Raw genomic sequence first — 19215 nt, 5'->3', positions numbered from 1 at the left:
GTTTGGGTGGTTCCTTCTGTAGTACTTCTGTATTGGGTTGCGTGGCAAGGTTTTGGTAGCGGGGGGCTACAGGGGTGGCTTCTGTGAGAAGACGCCAGAAGCTTCCCTATGTCTGATAGATCCAATGCCAGCCGGCTCCAAGACGGACCCGCCGCTGGCCAAGGCCAAGCCAACCAGCGACAGTGGTAGTGCCTCTGTGATAACATATTTAAGAAGGAGGGAAAAAAAACCCTGCGCAACACCAGCAGCAGCTGGAGAGAGGAGTGAGAATATGTGAGAGAAACAACTCTGCAGACACCAAGGTCAGGGAAGAAGGAGGGGGAGGAGGTGCTCCAGGCGCCGGAGCAGGGATTCCCCTGCAGCCCGTGGTGAAGACCATGGTGAGGCAGGCTGTCCCCCTGCAGCCCGTGGAGGTCCACGGTGGAGTAGGTCCATGGAGGACCCCACGCTGGAGCAGGTGGACGCGCTCGAAGGAGGCTGTGACCCCATGGGAAGCCCGCGCTGGAGTAGGCTCCTGGCAGGACCTGTGATCCCATGGAGAGAGAGGAACCCATGCAGGAGCAGGTTTGTTGGCAGGACTTGTGGCCCTGTGGGGGACCCACGCTGGAGCAGTCTGTTCCTGAAGGACTACACCCTCTGGAAAGGACCCACGCTGGAGCAGTTTGTGAAGAACTGCAGCCCATGGGAAGGACCCACGTTGGAGAAGTTCGTGGAGGACTGTCTCCCGTGGGATGGACCCCACGCTGGAGCAGGGGAAGAGTGTGAGGAGGAAGGAGCGGCAGAGACAACATGTGATGAACTGACCGCAACCCCATTCCCCGTCCCCTGTGCCGCTCAGGGGGAGGAGGTAGAGAAATTGGGAGTGAAGTTGAGCCCAGGAAGAAGGGAGGGGTGGGGGGAAGGTGTTTTAAGATTTGGTTTTATTTCTCATTACCCTACTCTGATTTGATTGGCAATAAATTAAATTAATTTTCCCCAAGTCAAGTCTGTTTTGCCCGTGACGGTAATTGCTGAGTGATCTCCCTGTCCTTATCTTGACCCACGAGCCTTTCGTTATATTTTCTCTCCCCTGTCCAGTTGAGGAGGGAGAGTGATAGAGCGGCTTGGTGGGCACCTGGCGTCCAGCCAGGGTCAACCCATCACAACTTCTTACAACATCCAACTGAAATTATGTGTTATTTTCCCACAGGGTTAAATCTCCTTGAGGTACACGCTGGATTTCCCCATCCTCCTGCGTTACCCACCAAGTGTACCTGGGCCCTTGAGAGAAAGCAATCCCACAAATGGGTTTGTCTTTTCCAGAGGGAGGAGCAACCCATGCGGTCTTGCCCAGCCAATTTCCTACATGCGCTATGGGGACCTTACCTCCTTCTACAGTATGTAGGGGCTTTGTTTGGGCAGGACCAGGTCAGTTAGCAGACCCTCTGGTGTTAACCAGCCAAGTGGTTTCTGCTAAATTTACATCCAAGTGCTTCCATGCCCCAGTGCCCATCGCTTTCAGTATAGTCTTTAACGGTCCACTATATCGTTCAGTCTTTCCAGAGGCTTATGGGTGACAGAGGATGTGATACACCTAATCAATGCCATGATCCTTGGCCCAGGAGTCTATACGGTTATTTCAGAAATGAGTCCCTTTGACTCAATTCTTTCTAGGGTTCCATGTTGCCACAGAATTGCCTTTCAAAGCCCAAGATGGTGTTTTGGGTTGTGGAATGGTTTACAGGGTAGTGGTTTACAGCCAGATGGTAGTCACTTCCATCATGCTAAGCATGTAGCGCTTGCCTTGGCGGGTTCGTGGCAGTGATCCAAAATAATCGATCTTCCAGGCCTCACCATATTGATATCCCAGCCACCGCCCGCTGTTCCAGGTAGACTTTATTCATCTGGCTTGCTTGATTATGGCTCATGTTTCACATTCTTGTGTTACCTGTGTGATGGCCTCAATGGTCAGATCCATCCCTCGATCGTGAGCCCACCTGTACGTTGCATCTCTCCCTAGATGTCCCGATGTTTCATGGGCCCACTGAGCTATGAATAGCTCCCCCTTCACTCCCAGTCCAGATCCACCTAAGCCACTTAAATTCTGGCAGCCTGATCTACCTGTTCATTGTTTTGATGTTCTTTGGTGGCGCAGTTCTTGCGCATGTGAGCATCTACATGACATACCTTTACAGGCAAGTCTAAAGAGTTGCTTATTGTATTGAAAGCCACCTGTGAAGTGTTATCAGACATACATCTGTCTTCCAGGATGGACCACTGCCTTCACCCCTGCTCCAGCAGGGGAAAAGCGTGAGGAGGAAGGATTGGCAGAGACAAACTGTTACGAACTGACCACAGCTCCCCGTTCTCCATCCCCCCTGCACCGCTCGGCAGGGTGGAGGAGGTAGAAGAGTCAGGAATGAAGGAGTGTCGAGCCTGGGAAGAAGGTGGGGGTGGAGGGAAGGTGTTTTGAGTTTTGTCTTTGTTTCTCACTGTCCTATTCTATTTTTATTTGGCAATAAATTAAATTAATCTTCCCCCAGTCGAGTCTTTTTGGCCTGTGACTGTAATCGGTAAGCAATCTCCCTGTCTTTATCTCAGCCCATGAGCTTTTCCATCTTATTTTCTCCCCCTGTCCTCCTGAGAGAGCAGCTGGGTAGGGGTCTGGCAGCCAGCCAAGGTTAACCCACCACAGCTTGTTTAGTATATCCAAGTCACCATCAAGAGGGAATATGACTGATCTCTTAAAATACACCAGTGGGTAAACCTCAGGGAGGAAGAATAATTATTAAATTAAATTACAGTATTGGCATAGCAACAAAAGTGTATAAACTATCTATGAATAGTATTGGACTTCAAATTTGATGGCTTTTACACACCAGAGCAGCAAGGTTCCTTCCAACAAAAGCAATGAAGGGCAGAAATTAGGAAGTTTTAAATTGGCATGTGATAAATGAATCATCAGGATTATACGACGTAGCTGCTTGCCAGGATAATGGTCGGAGCTTGATGAGGTAGTCGATTGTGATTATCTATCTTTTACCTTTCTATTGACTCCTCTTGGCCATGTTATATTATTTTGTTATATTTTGTTTACTCAGGTATCTTTCAACTAAAGTCCTGATGTTTTTGCCTCGTAGTTAGCTTTGGACAACACTTTATCATAGTTTTCTAAGTTTCTACAGTATCAGCCATCAGCCTTCCGCCCCTTATAAAACTGTGAAGGTTGATAAACAAATTCTGCCTGACAAAAGTGCAGGAGCCAGGATTTTTTTAACCCAAGTAAAAAAAAAAAAAAAACCAAAAACTATTTTGGATCATATTTCATCCAGTAAAATACATGTTCCGTTATGCTTTGAGAAGTTTTAACCTTTTTTTTAAAATCACATTTTGGTATCAAAGTATTGTTTTGACACATAGTTGAAATGTTCCAGTATAAAAATTTTGATTAAACATTTTGGCTTTTAAAAATTTGCAAGAACCTAAACTCTTTGTTGAATTAATCATAAATTCACAAAATCTTTAGGTCAACAGAAAAAAATTATTTTCAAATACTTATACAAAATAATTAATCCATTCTAATAACTGATGTAATCATATTCTTCTACATATTTCACTTGCAACCACACAACATAACATGAAAATAACCCATACACGTCATACATTAAACAACAGATTTCTAAGGGTAATTGTAAACAGACAACCAAAACCAAGTAGATGTGCTTTTACTGCAATTAGTTATTGACCTACTATATAATATTTTATGAACGATCCAGGGAAAAAACATAAAACCGTTACTGGTGAACTTGACAGATGACAGCAGGACTGGGAGAACAACAAATAAGAGAAAACAAGACATATCGCAGAATGGTTGAGGTTGGAAGGGACCTCCGGAAGTCATCTTGTCCAACTCCCCTGCTCAAGCAGGGCCACCTAGAGCCGGTTGCCCAGGACCACGTCCAGACAGCTTTTGAATATCTCCAAGGAGGGAGACTCCACAGTCTCTATGGGCAACCTGTGCCAGTGCTTGGTCACCCTCAGTCAAAAAGTGTTTCCTGATGTTCAGGCAAAACCTCCTGTGTTTCAGTTTGCATCCATTGCCTCTGGTCCTGTCACTGGGCACCACAGAAAAGAGCCTGGCTCCATCATCTTTGGACCCTCCCTTCAGGTATTTATATACCTTGACGATCCCCCCTGAGCCATGTCTTCTCCAGGCTGAACAGTCCCAACTCTCTCAGCCTTTCCTCATAGGAGAGATGCTCCAGTCCCTTAATCATCTTAGTGGCTCTTCGTTGGACTCTCTCCAGTACCTCCATGTCTCTCTTGCACGGGGCAGTCCAAAACTGGACGCAGTACTCCAGGTGTAGCCTCACCAGTGCTGAGTAGAAGGGAAGCATCACCTCCCTCGACCTGCTGGCAACACTCCTCCTGATGCAGCCCAGGATACCATTAGCCACCTTTGCTACAAGGGCACGCTGCTGGCTCATGTTCAACTTGGTGTCCACCAGGAGCCCCAGGTCCATTTCTGCAAAGCTGCTTTCCAGCTGGGTTGCCCCCAGCATATATTGGTGCCTGGGGTTGTTCCTCCCCCAGGTGCAGGACTTTGCACTTCCCCTTGTTGAACTTCATGAGGTTCCCGTCAGCCCATTTCTCCAGCCTGTCAAGGTCCCTCTGGATGGCAGCACGACCCTCTGGCCTATCAGCCACTGCTCCCACTTTTGTGTCATCTGAAAACTTGCTGAGGGTGCACTCCATCATCCAGATCATTAGCGAAGACATTGAACAGGACTGGACCTAGTATTGATGTCTGAGGTACACTGCTAGTTACTGGCCTCCAACTAGACTTCGTGCCACTGATCACCACCCTCTGGGCCCGGCCATTCAGCCAGTTTTCAATCCACCTCACTGTCTCCACAGCCCGTACTTCATCAGCTTCTCTATGAGGATCTTATGGGAGAGTGTCAAAAGCCTTCCTGAAGTCTAGTAGACAATATCCACTGCTCTCCCCTCATCTTTTCACCACAGAAGGTTATCAGGTTAGTCAAGCATGACTTCCCTTGGTGAAGCCATGCTGACTACTCCTGATGACTGTTGTGGTTTAGCCCCAGTCGGCAATTAAGTACCACACAGCCGCTCGCTCACCCTCCCCCTGCGGTGGGATGGGGGAGAGAATCAGAAGAGCAAAAGTAAGAAAACTCGTGGGTTGAGATAAGAACAGTTTAATAATTGGAACAACAACAACAACAACAAAATTGTAATGAGAAGGAAAACAACAAGAGAGCGAGAGAGGAACAAAACCCGGGGGGGGGACGGGGGGGACGGACCACACACAAAACCAGTGATACAACCGCTCACCACCCCCCGCACGACGCCCAGCCAGTCCCCGAGCAGCGATCGCTACCCCCGGCCAACTGCCCCCAGTTTCTATACTGAGCATGACGCCATATGGTATGGAATAGCCCTTTGGCCAGTTGGGGTCAGCTGTCCTGGCTGTGCCCCCTCCCAGCTTCTTGTGCACCTGGCAGAGCAGGGGAAGCTGAAAAGTCCTTGACCAGTGAACACCGCTTAGCAACAGCCAAAACATCAGCGTGTTCCACCAGCTCCTGATTGACTACAATAGCACATTAAAAAAACCAAACACACACACACCACCAAAAGACACCACCACAACAACAAAACCCCACATCATAAGCCTTACATACCAAGTAGAAGAGTTTTTCCAATTACAAATTTTATTTATATTCTTGGCACATCAATTTATGATCTTGGTCTCTCCTTCTTGCCCTTGTATAAGGCCAACAGAGAAACATTGGCTACTTTGACAACCTTGAAGCGAACTCCAGGAATGTCACCAACAGCATGACCCTTCCGACCAAAACCAGCAACCAGAACTTCATCATTTTCCTAGAATGAAAGACAGTGCAAATACAGAGCTATAATCATTAAACCTGTACATAATTCTAAACTAGTTTACATTAAATTTGAGCCACATCACAGACTTTCTAAGGAAAGGGTGGAAAGACAGTAAATACTGAAGTCTATTGATAGATATACATGAATTATGGATTATCCCCTTCAGTATTTTGGAGAAGGGAAACATAAGCCGAGGTGTCATTTAGCTTGCAGGAGTACTGCTGAGGACCAGCTTACCTTAGCAAGTGAAAAGTACAAAACCACCTCTGGCATTTCTCATCTGCTTCTGCAGATACAGCATTAAGATATACAGGGTTCAGAATGCCATGAACCCTTGCCTAGCCATCACCTGATTCTGTCAATTATGTGCTTCTTTACTTTCATACACAGCTTCCTATAGGTTGTTTCTTGAAAATTATTCACCTCAATGAAGTTCAGGCAACCATCATTGGGAACAAAAGCTGTTATTTTTTTGCCATTCTTGATCAGCTGGACTCTGACACATTTCCTGATGGCAGAGTTAGGCTGCTTAGCTTCTACTCCACTAAAACAGAAGTGCATGAAAATATATTAGCAAAAATCTGTTTGATAAATTAGCAGATATTCATTACAATACCATGAATCACTATGTTATTTTGTACTAACCATAAGTCACATGCATATTTCAAAAGCAGAAACTATTAGTGATCTACTTAGAGCTATGCAATATCCAAAGACTTAATTAGTTCCTAAACAGAGTAAAAATCGAAAGCAAGCCTTCCAGAGACAAATACTAACTCAGTAATTAAAAATTTGGAAAAGAAAAAGAAACACCTTGGAGTCCTGAGAGTATCCTAACAAAACTTGTAAGTTACTAACAAAAAGCCAGAACACAAGTAGATAGAATCTTTGATACTTGCTGACTGCATCAAACAAAGCACACACACTGAAACCCACCCACCCCAAACTAAACTTAAATGTTAAGTAAAATTCTTCCTCTTCTAAAAGTTATACACAATTTCAAAACCAACACTTGAGTGTATGAGAACAAATACCTTGCAGCACTGTCACCTAAAAAACCCAACTGTTTTCAATCTAGTACATAGAAGCTACAAAATAATAAAAATTTGTCATACTTCAGGTAGAAAAACTCTAACATATTTAGAAGAAACAACTTAGAGGGGTTTCTTCTTTAAAGTCACATATGGGATCTTTCAAAGGTCCCAAATTACCAGGAATTTTCCTGGTGACTCCAAGGACTACAACCCAGAATATCCTACCCTGCACATTAGGTGGCTGTGAGTCAGACACAAGCACCAGGTGCTTGTGCCACGACTTAGCTCACTGCTGAGACCATGCTCTCGCAAACCCCTAACCCGGCACAAGCACAAGTTGTCCCCATCCCACGGCAAACTACCCCCACCGCCCGCGAGGCCGTAAAGGCACGCTCCGGGGAGCTTTACCCACACTTTTTCCAGAACAATTCCCTTGGCGTGAGAAGCGCCGCCGAAGGGGTTGGCCTTCAGCGCAGTGCCCAAGTGGGCCTTCTTATACTGTTTGTCGTGCCACTTCTGATCGCGGCGGTGGCTGCGGAGTTTCCGAGCGGTACGGAGCCCACGGCACTTCCCTAGAAAACACCGGCAGAGAGAGCTGGAGGTCACCGAGCAGCTCCTGCCGTCACCGCCCCTTGCGGGCCTCGGGAAGCAACCCAACGGCCACGGGGCACGCGAGACCGCAGACCTCCTCGCCTGTGTGTGTGTGTGGGGGGGGGGGGAGGGGGCCACAACAGGGACTGACAATATCACTACCAACAGGCAGCAAGGGGGAGTAGGGAAGAAAGGCTAACGGAGGCGCTGCTAACACCGAAGCCTAAGGACGTCGCGAGGGCCCAGAGCCAGTGGAGGAGGCTCGCGGGACAGTGAGGGGGAGCGCTCTGGGCCGCCTCTCCGCGCGCGCGCACACGCACACACACACAACACTTCCCCCACTCCCCCCCCCAGTCCCCCCAAGGTCGCCGCTACGACTCTCGCGCTCACTCACTCTCGCGCTCTTCTCCTTCTCCCTCCCCCCATACCCCCCAAGGTCGTCGCTACGTCTCCGTCTCTACCTCTCCCCCATCCCCTCCAAGGTCGCCGCTACAACACTCACCCATCCTGCCACCACGCCTGCCAAGCCGAAAAAAGAGAGGCCCCTCGTGCGCCGCGCCGGTTAGCTGCGGCCGCAAGGACCCGCGTTGGGGTGACCATGTCGCGCCTGACTGGAAACTCCCATCCGGGACCAGCACCGGTCACCACCACTCGCATGAGGCTCCTCCGAGGAAGGGGCTGTTACGGGCCCGCCCAGGGGGCGTCCCCGTGCAGCTGCAGAACCAAATCACCCCATAACCCTGCACACCGAGGCGGGAAGAGGGGATAAGTAGCTCTACTGTCACTTCTAATTTTAGCAGCACACCCCGCAGTCCTTGGCTGGGCACACAGCCTGTGCTGTTGTGTAACGGCAGCCATTACCCAGCGGCGCGGGGGCCGTCGTTCCTCAATGGTGTGAGGTGAGCGCCCACAGCAGCAGAGAATTTCTTTCCCTCTTGCAGTTTAAAAGCAGGTGATGACATCTCGATACCAGTAGTGACTTGTCTTTTTTTTTTTCTTTCTTTAATCTAGTTTCTTTGGGAATTACAGACCTCGTTAGGGCGGGAAGCTGGTGAAAGCACTGAATATAAAATGTCATCTTCCTTGCTGAGGTGAGAGAGTAGAATGAAGTACGCAAGCTTGTCTGTAGAAGCAGTGCAAGAATTGAACTTCTCTTTCCTACCTCTTGTCAAGCACATCTGAAGTCATCATAATTGTCCCCCACATTAGGGAACTAGATCCTGACTTTATGAAACTCTTGTTTGTTCTTTCGTGAAACTGGTAACACGGCAGGGGTGAGGTGTTTGTTTTAGTGTAAAAGCCTCCTGCTTATTAGCATTAGCCCAGGAATTAGGAACCTGGGTTTAGTTTTCCTGTTCAACGTGGATTGCTCCTTTATCCAGTGACACAGAGATACAAAAATTGTAACTTGTAAAAGGAACCAGAAGTCTAGATTACCGTAACCAAATGCTACTCATGCTCCCCTTGTATTTTCTGTAGCATGATGGATGCTTGCAATATTTTCCATAGTTAAGAGAAATGGAGAACAACTCCCACACACTATCAGTCTAGCAATTGGAACAGTTTTAGGCATGGAAGTCTTAAAAATGAAGGGGTTTTGACCCTATTAACCTGAGGAAAGAGGTGCATGTGTAATACTGTTCATTGGTTTGGAGGGCATGGTGACATCACTATGATTTTTAATGGAATGGCCTCAACTGGAGCCTGAAAGGCCCCTTATTTCTGCCCTCTTAGAGCTCATTAAATTAAGTATGGAGGGAAATCCCTAAATTAGAATAACAGAATCATAGAATGGTTTGGGTTGGAAGGGACCTTCAAAGATCATCTAGTCCAACCCCCCTGCCATGGGCAGGGACATCTTTCCCTAGATCAGGTTGCTCAAAGCCCGGTCCAACCTGACATTGAACACTTCCAATGATGGGTGTCGTGGTTTAGCCCCAGTCGGCAACTAAGCACCACGCAGCCGCTCGCTCACCCTCCCCCATCCCACTGGGAGGGGGGAGAGAATCGGAAAAGCACAAGTAAGAAAACTCGTGGGCTGAGATAAGAACAGTTTAATAATTGAAATAACAACAACAACAACAACAATAATAATAATAATGTAAAGAAAACAAAAATAACAAGAGAGAGAGAGAGAGAGAGAGGAACAAAACCCAGGGGGAAAAAAACCAACCAAACAAGTGATGCAACCGCTCACCACCCGCCAACCGATGCCCAGCCAGTCCCCGAGCAGCGATCACTGTCCCCCTGGCCAACTCCCCCCAGTTTCTATACTGAGCATGACGCCATATGGTATGGAATAGCCCTTTGGCCAGTTTGTATCGACTGTCTTGGCTGTGCCCCCTCCCAGCTTCTTGTGCACCTGGCAGAGCATGGGAAGCTGAAAAGTCTTTGACCAGTGTAAGCATTACTTAGCAACAACTAAACCATCAGTGTGTTCTCAACATTATTCTCATACTAAATCCAAACCACAGCACTATACCAGCTACTAGGAAGAAAATTAACTCTATCCCAGCCAAAACCAGGACAACGGGGCATCCACAACTTCTCTGGGCAACCTGTTCCAGTGTCTCACCACCCTTATTGTAAAAAATTTCTTCCTAATGTCCAATCTAAATCTACCCTCTTTCAGTTTAAACCGTTGCCCCTTGTACTGTCAGTACAGGCCCTGGTAAAAAGTCTCTCTCCATCTTTCCTATAAGCCCCGTTTATATATTGAAAGGCTGCAATAAGGTCTCCCCGGAGCCTTCTCTTCTCCAGGAAGTTCTACATCTTCATCAGATTTGTGCAGCAGACATGTGCCAAGCTGTTCACAACACGAGAAAAAGCAGAAAACTCAGGAATGGTATATTTAGAATGAACTAGGAAGATACCCAAGGAGTTTAGATGGTAACTGAGTGTGCTGGTTTTGTCTGGGATAGAGTTAATTTTCTTCATAGTAGCTAGTATGGGGCTGTGTTTTGGATTTGTGCTGAAAACAGTGTTGATAACACAGGGATGTTTTAGTTATTGCTGAGCAGTGCTTACACAGAGTCAAGGCCTTTTCTGCTTCTCGCACCACCCCACCAGTGAGTAGGCTGGGGGTGCACAAGAAGTTGGGAGGGGACGCAGCCGGGACAGCTGACCCCAACTGAACAAAGGGCTATTCCACAACATATGACGTCACGCTCAGCAATATAAAGCTGGGGGAAGGAGAAGGAAGGGGGGGACATTCGGAGTGATGGCGTTTTGTCTTCCCAAGTAACCATTACGCGTGATGGAGTCCTGCTTTCCTGGAGATGGCTGAACACCTGCCTGCCCATGGGAAGGAGTGAACGAATTCCTTATTTTGCTTTGCTTGCATGCGCAGCTTTTGCTTTCCCTATGAAACTGTCTTTATCTCAACCCACGAGTTTTCTCACTTTTACCCTTCTGATTCTCTCCCCCATCCTGCTTGGGGGAAGTGAGCGAGCAGCTGTGTGGTGCTTAGTTGCTGGCTGGGGTTAAACCACGACACTAAGCAAGGATTTCTTACTGCGATGTTGGACTTAAATACCTACATTTCCCCTAAATCTTTTAGTGGGTCTAGACCAGGGTAAAATTCTGCCACAGAAACAACGATTTATTAATTTTGAAAGCTACTTTTCGTCAATACTGCCAAACTCTAGCATTCTGCAGATGCCAACTGAACAGGCACAGCTGCCTCATCAAGGAATCCATTCCCTAAAAGAAAAAACATTCATTTCCCTTTTTGGGATTACTGTGAAGGGGCAGTAATTAGATCCAAATGTATATTTATTAAAGCAACCTATGTTTACAGATTAAATAGAAAACACATATTTTGTGTGTTTTCAAAAAGGAAAAGAAAACACATTGTGTTTTTTCAAAAGCGGCAGGGCTGCTTTTCTTTTTTACATTCAGTCTGGATAGAATAATCAAGTCTGTACATTTAAAAACAAAAAAACCCCTATTGTCTGTACCAGCCACTGGAGTAGGGCTGCGGCCTTAGGGGCTCTTATGTCCAGGTGCCAGCAACTAGGGAGACTGGGATCCAGGGGAAGCTACTGGGCAGACTGAGTGTCTGAGACCAGTTGCTGGAGGGATCCACCTTGTACATATGTTAAAGAAATTTCTTTGCCCTAGGTTTCCCGCAGCAGAGTCTCAGATGTCTGATCCCAGGAAAAAAAATAAATAATGTAATTGAGTGGTACAGCAATAGGAGCAGCTCGAGCTGGGTGCCTCTGGAGAGGGACCCAGAACAAAGAAATCCCTGGGTATTTATACCCTTACAATCTATGCACCTGTTCTTCACGCGCTCTTCACGCGCCTTGCACGCGCCTCTTGGTCCAATGGCAATTTCTGGTTTGGAGTCTTCTTGTTCCTTATTGGATTCTTTCTCTGACTCCAGACGGGCCATTGGCTGTTCTTATCTGGACGGGTTGCAACTTCTGCTGACAATCGTGGCCTTCTTATTTTCCAGTTTGCATTGGTCTCAGGGCCTTCCTTCACATAACTAAGCAACAGTTCAAGATAAGTTCAACTTTTCTAGGTGAAAGTTCGCAGCTTGCGGCCTAAGGCTTCAGCAACTTTAGCTACTCATGCTAAGCAAAACTATTCAGACAAAAGAATACAGTTAAAAGAATTCAGTTAACTAAACTTAATTTGCAACACATGTGTGTATATATATTCTCAGTAGTGGACTTCCATCCTGCTCAGACAGAGAGGGGAGCAGGATGAGGTTGTTGGTGCTGTCCGTGTTCATGTGAATGGTCTGAGTGTCTGTCTGTGATCTGTGTGGCTGGCCATGTATACGCGTATATACATATATACGTATATATGTAGTGTGTTCTGTGTGCATGTGCCTGCTGGGAATACATCTCCAGCCTCACTACTGGTTGGACATGGGGACATGGAGTGGCAGCAGCCTCGCCTCTCTCAGGCTGTTGGATCCAGCGTGATATATTTTCTTCTAACACTTAGCTGAGCTGTGTGTCTTTACTGGTGTAATTATTCTAAATTTAGCATCATACATTTCTGGTACTTCACAGAAAATTTAGAGATTGTTTTTAACCAGTACTTGTTTATCACTACCCTCCTCATCTCATTTTTCAAGCTGGGATTCTCACATAAGTATCCAGATTCCTCCTTAAATTGGATAGAAGCAGTACTATTGAAGTCAAGCTGTTGAGAGATTAGTGAATACTCTATCATTCAAAGAGAAATTATTAAGATGGTAAGTCCTTTTTGATAGTTAAAATACTAAAGACCCTATCTTAATCTTGCATCTGGAATGCAATAGACAGGAGCTCTTGGTCAGTGAAGTAGGGCTGACTTCTGTCATCACATCAGCAGGTACCTGCCATTAGCTGCCAAGCAAGAAAGGAATGTTTGTGTGTGGGGGGGTGTACGTATATACATAGCTATGTGTATATATTTATATACATAGCTGTTTGCAGGAGCAGACTGGGACTATCTCCTGTGCGAATATTTAAGTGGAGAAGGGTGTAGTATGGGTACAAATGTCAGCTAAGCACTGGTCCAGGCTTCCTTTCAAGAGTAAGCTGTCCACACTGAAGGCCTGTACAAAGAGCTCATTTCAGCCAGAGTCCCAGAGTTCCTTCCAAATTCGATCATAGGTCCATAGCTCTGTTCATGAATGTGGCCAGACTGGACATGAGCAGGCTGGAGTGCTAAAATGGCACTTGATCTACCAGCAAATATCCAGTCCAGTGTAGACACTTTGAACTCAGGCTGCAGTTAGTGAGCAATGTGGGGAAAAAGCATGTAGGTCATAGGATTTGGCATGCTCCAGTCTACCCTTCACATTGCTGCAGAGGCAAAGCGAATCCTTCCTCAAGGACTGGCTCATGGACTATGGAGAACAGAGGAAAGGAGGATCTAACTTCTTTCTGGTGGAATTAATCATTAGCTACATGGGAAAACAGAGAGACCTAGGGGAGTGAACTAGGAGATCCTAAAATTTGCTTAGCTATTTATAACATTGTGACTGACCAACACACCCCCACAATGGAAGAAGGCTCAGAGGAGAAGGGAAAAAATAATGAGCTCAGGGAAGAATGTAAAGGATGACTGCCAAGTATTGTAAAGAAAGCTGAATTTATCTCAGCACAAAGGGGACTGGAGGCTAACCTTTGTTTTAGATATACAGCTGTACCAGTGAGTCATCAGGTTCCCTGAGATAATTAGTAGGGAGTAATGTCTTCCTGAGCCAGACAGACCAGAATGGGGGGAAGCGTATAAGTGGCTCTGTCGTCTCACAAACGGAGTTCGTTGCCCGGTGTGCAACACCCAATACGCACACAGAGCCGACATATCAGTTTATTTCAAGTTTTGCGCAAGACCGGGTGCTAGGTGGTAGCTCCACAAAGCTAGCACACTGCTCGTTCATACAGGTGCAGTATTTATACAGTCTAGTTATACATATGCATAAGTAATTACGCAAAGCAGTTTTCTATTGGTCTACATTTTCTTGTCTTACTACTTTAATATTCTACGCATGCCCAGAGGTGAGGGGTCTCTGCTTGGGCCAGGGTCTCCAGCTCAAGGGGTGTGACTTTTAGTATTATAATGAGGATAGTTCACGTGAGGGTGCTTCTTATCACACTTCTGCTAGCAGCTTCAGATTGTTCCCAAAACATCTTACTTGGCTTACATATTTCTCCAGGATGCGTTTCACTCCCAAGGACAATAATTTTTGATTAGACGTTCCACATCCCGGTCTGAATCCCCATTATCAACTTTACGTAAGTCCCGGCCTTCCGCCAGCTCTAGTATACTTCTGACATCTAAAAATTTAGATCAGACCGACCTTCCGCGTATACCTGTATAACACTGAATCTGATTGACTACAGCTCAGCCCAACATAAAGTATAAAAACTGGACAACTAATAAAACAAACTTTGAAGAGAGCAACGGGATTGAGCTGGCTTCAACCCACATATTCCTTCCTGGTGACTGGGGACGCCCAGTGTCATGACAGTGAGCATATAGAGACTGGTAATGAGAATCACTTGTATTATGATTCAACTGCATATTGCAATTGCTATATTATGCTTGTGTTGTAATTTCAGTATGTTGCTGTATCACTCTTCTAAATCAAAATCCCATGTATCACCAAATATCTTCAAATAAGTAAATTTGATATTAAACATTAAACCCTCCTCGTGTGGAATATCTAAAAGAACCTGGTCAGAGAGTATTGGACTCTGACAAATATGCTAACTTTTTCACAGGTAGAAAGGGAGAAAATTTGAGGTGGGAAAGGGAAAACCCAATTAGAAGTGTAGCAGCATTTTGCAGTCTAGTATAGATTGGGCCCCCAGCATAAGAAGGACATGGACCTGCTTGAGCGGGTCCAGAGGAGAGCCACGAAAATGATCAGAGGGCTGGAACACCTCTCCTATGAAGAAAGGCTGAGAGAGTTGGGGTTGTTTAGCCCAGAGAAGAAAAGGCTCTGGGGAGATCTTATAGCGACCTTCCAGCTCTTAAAGGGGGCCTACAGGAAAGATTGGGAGGGACTCTATCAGGGAGTGTAGTGATAGGATGAGGGGTAATGGTTTTAAACTGAAAGAGGGTAGATTTAGATTAGATATAGGAAGAAATTCTTTACTGTGAGGGTGGTGAGACACTGGAACAGGTTGCCCAGAGAAGTTGTGGATGCCCCTCCTGGAAGTGCTCAAGGCCAGGTTGGATGGGGCTTTGAGCAATCTGATCTAGTGAAAGATGTCCCTGCCCATGGCAGGGGGGTTGGAACTAGATGGTCTTTAAGGTCTCTTCCAACCTAAACCATTCTATGATTCTATGATTTTATAAAGTGTTAATTCAGAGAAGGAAAGTAAGGCAAAGAATTCTCGAGAAAAGGGTGTGGGAACGGTAGGACAGGCAAAAATATGAGTAGTTCAGGAACAGAAAGAAATAAAAGGACTGGGGACTGAGAAAGATCACTTGAAAACTGCTAGGAATATAGGAAGCAACCTGAGCAGGAATGATGTAAAATAGCAAAGGCCAGCCTTATGATTTCAGACGTTCCATTCAAGCATGTGACTTGAATGTCTGGAGAGGAAGATCTAGAGAGGAATCAGTTAATGTGCCTTGCCCTCTTCTTTACCATCACAGAGGAAGACACAGCTGATGTATATTTTGATTAGGTCGACTAGGACAGAGGGTCTATAGAAGAGATACCCGTGCCATGTATCCCTGTGAGAATGACCCTGATGTCTCAGTCTGACAATCCAAAACCAAGGTGCTATACTTCAGTGACGTTATGGGTTGACCCCAGCCAGCAGCCAAACACCCACACAGCTGCTCGCTCACTCCCCCAGCAAGACGAGGGAGAGAATAGGAAGAGCAAAACCGAGAAAACCCATGGGTCGAGATAAAGACAGTTTAATAGGTGAAGGAAAGAGGAAAAAAAACCCCACAGTGATGCAAAGGCAATCACTCACCACCTTCCACAAGCAGATCAATGCCCAGCCAGTCTCAGAGCAACGGCCACCTCGGAAGCCAAAAAAACCCCATCCCCTTCTTCCTCTACCCCCAGTTTTTATTGTTGAGCATGAAATATATAGGGCATGAAATATCCCTTTGGTCAATTTGGATCAGCTGTCCTGGCTGTATCCCCTCCCAGTCTCTTGATCACCCCTAGCCTACTTGCTGGGGTGCACAGTGCACAGTGCTTGCACAGCATCAAGAAAGCCTTGATGCTGTGCAAGCACTGTTCAACAATAGCCAAAACACTGGTGTGTTATCAACACTATTTTAGCCACAAATGCAAAGCACAGCACCATATGGGCTGCTATGGGGAAAGTTAACTCCATCCCAGCCAGACCTAGTACACCTAGTATAATCTCCACCACAATTCCAAATCATTTGCATCATGCTCAGGTCCTACACTATCCAATACATCCTCATCAGCCACCACCCTCCTCCCTGTCCTTTGACATATACACAAATATAATTCCTGTATTCTATGGGCCATCCCCCAAATGTCCACAAAAATATGTTCATTTCATTTAGTCCATGACTTGGGCTCCATCTGTTACAGTGGTCATTCAGGACAGAAGAGGCAGTGTGTTGTGTTGGATTGTTGGGTGCCAAAACCAGCTCAAGTTGGGTCACCACTGTGCTTGCCCCATTTCTTGCAAGGCTCATTCTCCATTGGTTTGGGTGGTTCCTTCTGTAGTACTTCTGTATTGGGTTGCGTGGCAAGGTTTTGGTAGCGGGGGGCTACAGGGGTGGCTTCTGTGAGAAGACGCCAGAAGCTTCCCCTATGTCTGATAGATCCAATGCCAGCCGGCTCCAAGACGGACCCGCCGCTGGCCAAGGCCAAGCCAACCAGCGACAGTGGTAGTGCCTCTGTGATAACATATTTAAGAAGGAGGGAAAAAAAACCCTGCGCAACACCAGCAGCAGCTGGAGAGAGGAGTGAGAATATGTGAGAGAAACAACTCTGCAGACACCAAGGTCAGGGAAGAAGGAGGGGGAGGAGGTGCTCCAGGCGCCGGAGCAGGGATTCCCCTGCAGCCCGTGGTGAAGACCATGGTGAGGCAGGCTGTCCCCCTGCAGCCCGTGGAGGTCCACGGTGGAGTAGGTCCATGGAGGACCCCACGCTGGAGCAGGTGGACGCGCTCGAAGGAGGCTGTGACCCCATGGGAAGCCCGCGCTGGAGTAGGCTCCTGGCAGGACCTGTGATCCCATGGAGAGAGAGGAACCCATGCAGGAGCAGGTTTGTTGGCAGGACTTGTGGCCCTGTGGGGGACCCACGCTGGAGCAGTCTGTTCCTGAAGGACTACACCCTCTGGAAAGGACCCACGCTGGAGCAGTTTGTGAAGAACTGCAGCCCATGGGAAGGACCCACGTTGGAGAAGTTCGTGGAGGACTGTCTCCCGTGGGATGGACCCCACGCTGGAGCAGGGGAAGAGTGTGAGGAGGAAGGAGCGGCAGAGACAACATGTGATGAACTGACCGCAACCCCCATTCCCCGTCCCCCTGTGCCGCTCAGGGGGAGGAGGTAGAGAAATTGGGAGTGAAGTTGAGCCCAGGAAGAAGGGAGGGGTGGGGGGAAGGTGTTTTAAGATTTGGTTTTATTTCTCATTACCCTACTCTGATTTGATTGGCAATAAATTAAATTAATTTTCCCCAAGTCAAGTCTGTTTTGCCCGTGACGGTAATTGCTGAGTGATCTCCCTGTCCTTATCTTGACCCACGAGCCTTTCGTTATATTTTCTCTCCCCTGTCCAGTTGAGGAGGGAGAGTGATAGAGCGGCTTGGTGGGCACCTGGCGTCCAGCCAGGGTCAACCCATCACAACTTCTTACAACATCCAACTGAAATTATGTGTTATTTTCCCACAGGGTTAAATCTCCTTGAGGTACACGCTGGATTTCCCCATCCTCCTGCGTTACCCACCAAGTGTACCTGGGCCCTTGAGAGAAAGCAATCCCACAAATGGGTTTGTCTTTTCCAGAGGGAGGAGCAACCCATGCGGTCTTGCCCAGCCAATTTCCTACATGCGCTATGGGGACCTTACCTCCTTCTACAGTATGTAGGGGCTTTGTTTGGGCAGGACCAGGTCAGTTAGCAGACCCTCTGGTGTTAACCAGCCAAGTGGTTTCTGCTAAATTTACATCCAAGTGCTTCCATGCCCCAGTGCCCATCGCTTTCAGTATAGTCTTTAACGGTCCACTATATCGTTCAGTCTTTCCAGAGGCTTATGGGTGACAGAGGATGTGATACACCTAATCAATGCCATGATCCTTGGCCCAGGAGTCTATACGGTTATTTCAGAAATGAGTCCCTTTGACTCAATTCTTTCTAGGGTTCCATGTTGCCACAGAATTGCCTTTCAAAGCCCAAGATGGTGTTTTGGGTTGTGGAATGGTTTACAGGGTAGTGGTTTACAGCCAGATGGTAGTCACTTCCATCATGCTAAGCATGTAGCGCTTGCCTTGGCGGGTTCGTGGCAGTGATCCAAAATAATCGATCTTCCAGGCCTCACCATATTGATATCCCAGCCACCGCCCGCTGTTCCAGGTAGACTTTATTCATCTGGCTTGCTTGATTATGGCTCATGTTTCACATTCTTGTGTTACCTGTGTGATGGCCTCAATGGTCAGATCCATCCCTCGATCGTGAGCCCACCTGTACGTTGCATCTCTCCCTAGATGTCCCGATGTTTCATGGGCCCACTGAGCTATGAATAGCTCCCCCTTCACTCCCAGTCCAGATCCACCTAAGCCACTTAAATTCTGGCAGCCTGATCTACCTGTTCATTGTTTTGATGTTCTTTGGTGGCGCAGTTCTTGCGCATGTGAGCATCTACATGACATACCTTTACAGGCAAGTCTAAAGAGTTGCTTATTGTATTGAAAGCCACCTGTGAAGTGTTATCAGACATACATCTGTCTTCCAGGATGGACCACTGCCTTCACCCTGCTCCAGCAGGGGAAAAGCGTGAGGAGGAAGGATTGGCAGAGACAAACTGTTACGAACTGACCACAGCTCCCCGTTCTCCATCCCCCCTGCACCGCTCGGCAGGGTGGAGGAGGTAGAAGAGTCAGGAATGAAGGAGTGTCGAGCCTGGGAAGAAGGTGGGGGTGGAGGGAAGGTGTTTTGAGTTTTGTCTTTGTTTCTCACTGTCCTATTCTATTTTTATTTGGCAATAAATTAAATTAATCTTCCCCAGTCGAGTCTTTTTGGCC

General features: G+C 47.1%; 1 protein-coding gene and 1 long non-coding RNA gene across 2 annotated transcripts; one reads left to right on the top strand and one right to left on the bottom strand.

Moving 5' to 3' along the window:
* Positions 1-5688: 5688 nt before the first annotated feature.
* Positions 5689-8178, bottom strand: LOC140651482 (small ribosomal subunit protein uS12). Its single transcript, XM_072860959.1, has 4 exons — positions 8020-8178; positions 7339-7498; positions 6316-6436; positions 5689-5883 (listed from the first exon to the last, which is right to left on the bottom strand). The coding sequence occupies exons 1-4, from the start codon at positions 8021-8023 to the stop codon at positions 5737-5739; spliced, it is 432 nt and encodes a 143-aa protein (XP_072717060.1). The 5' UTR covers positions 8024-8178; the 3' UTR covers positions 5689-5736.
* On the top strand, positions 8174-14625 carry LOC140651485 (uncharacterized). The gene is made up of 4 exons (XR_012042396.1): positions 8174-8416; positions 8529-8608; positions 12610-12729; positions 14182-14625. It is a non-coding gene; the product is annotated as an uncharacterized lncRNA (long non-coding RNA).
* The last annotated feature ends 4590 nt before the right edge of the window (positions 14626-19215 follow it).

Source organism: Ciconia boyciana, chromosome 4 (genome assembly GCF_034638445.1).
Source record: "Ciconia boyciana chromosome 4, ASM3463844v1, whole genome shotgun sequence".
Taxonomy (NCBI): Eukaryota; Metazoa; Chordata; class Aves; order Ciconiiformes; family Ciconiidae; genus Ciconia; species Ciconia boyciana.
The sequence above is the reverse complement of the archived record's forward strand: the minus strand, read 5'-3'. Positions and strand labels throughout refer to the sequence as shown.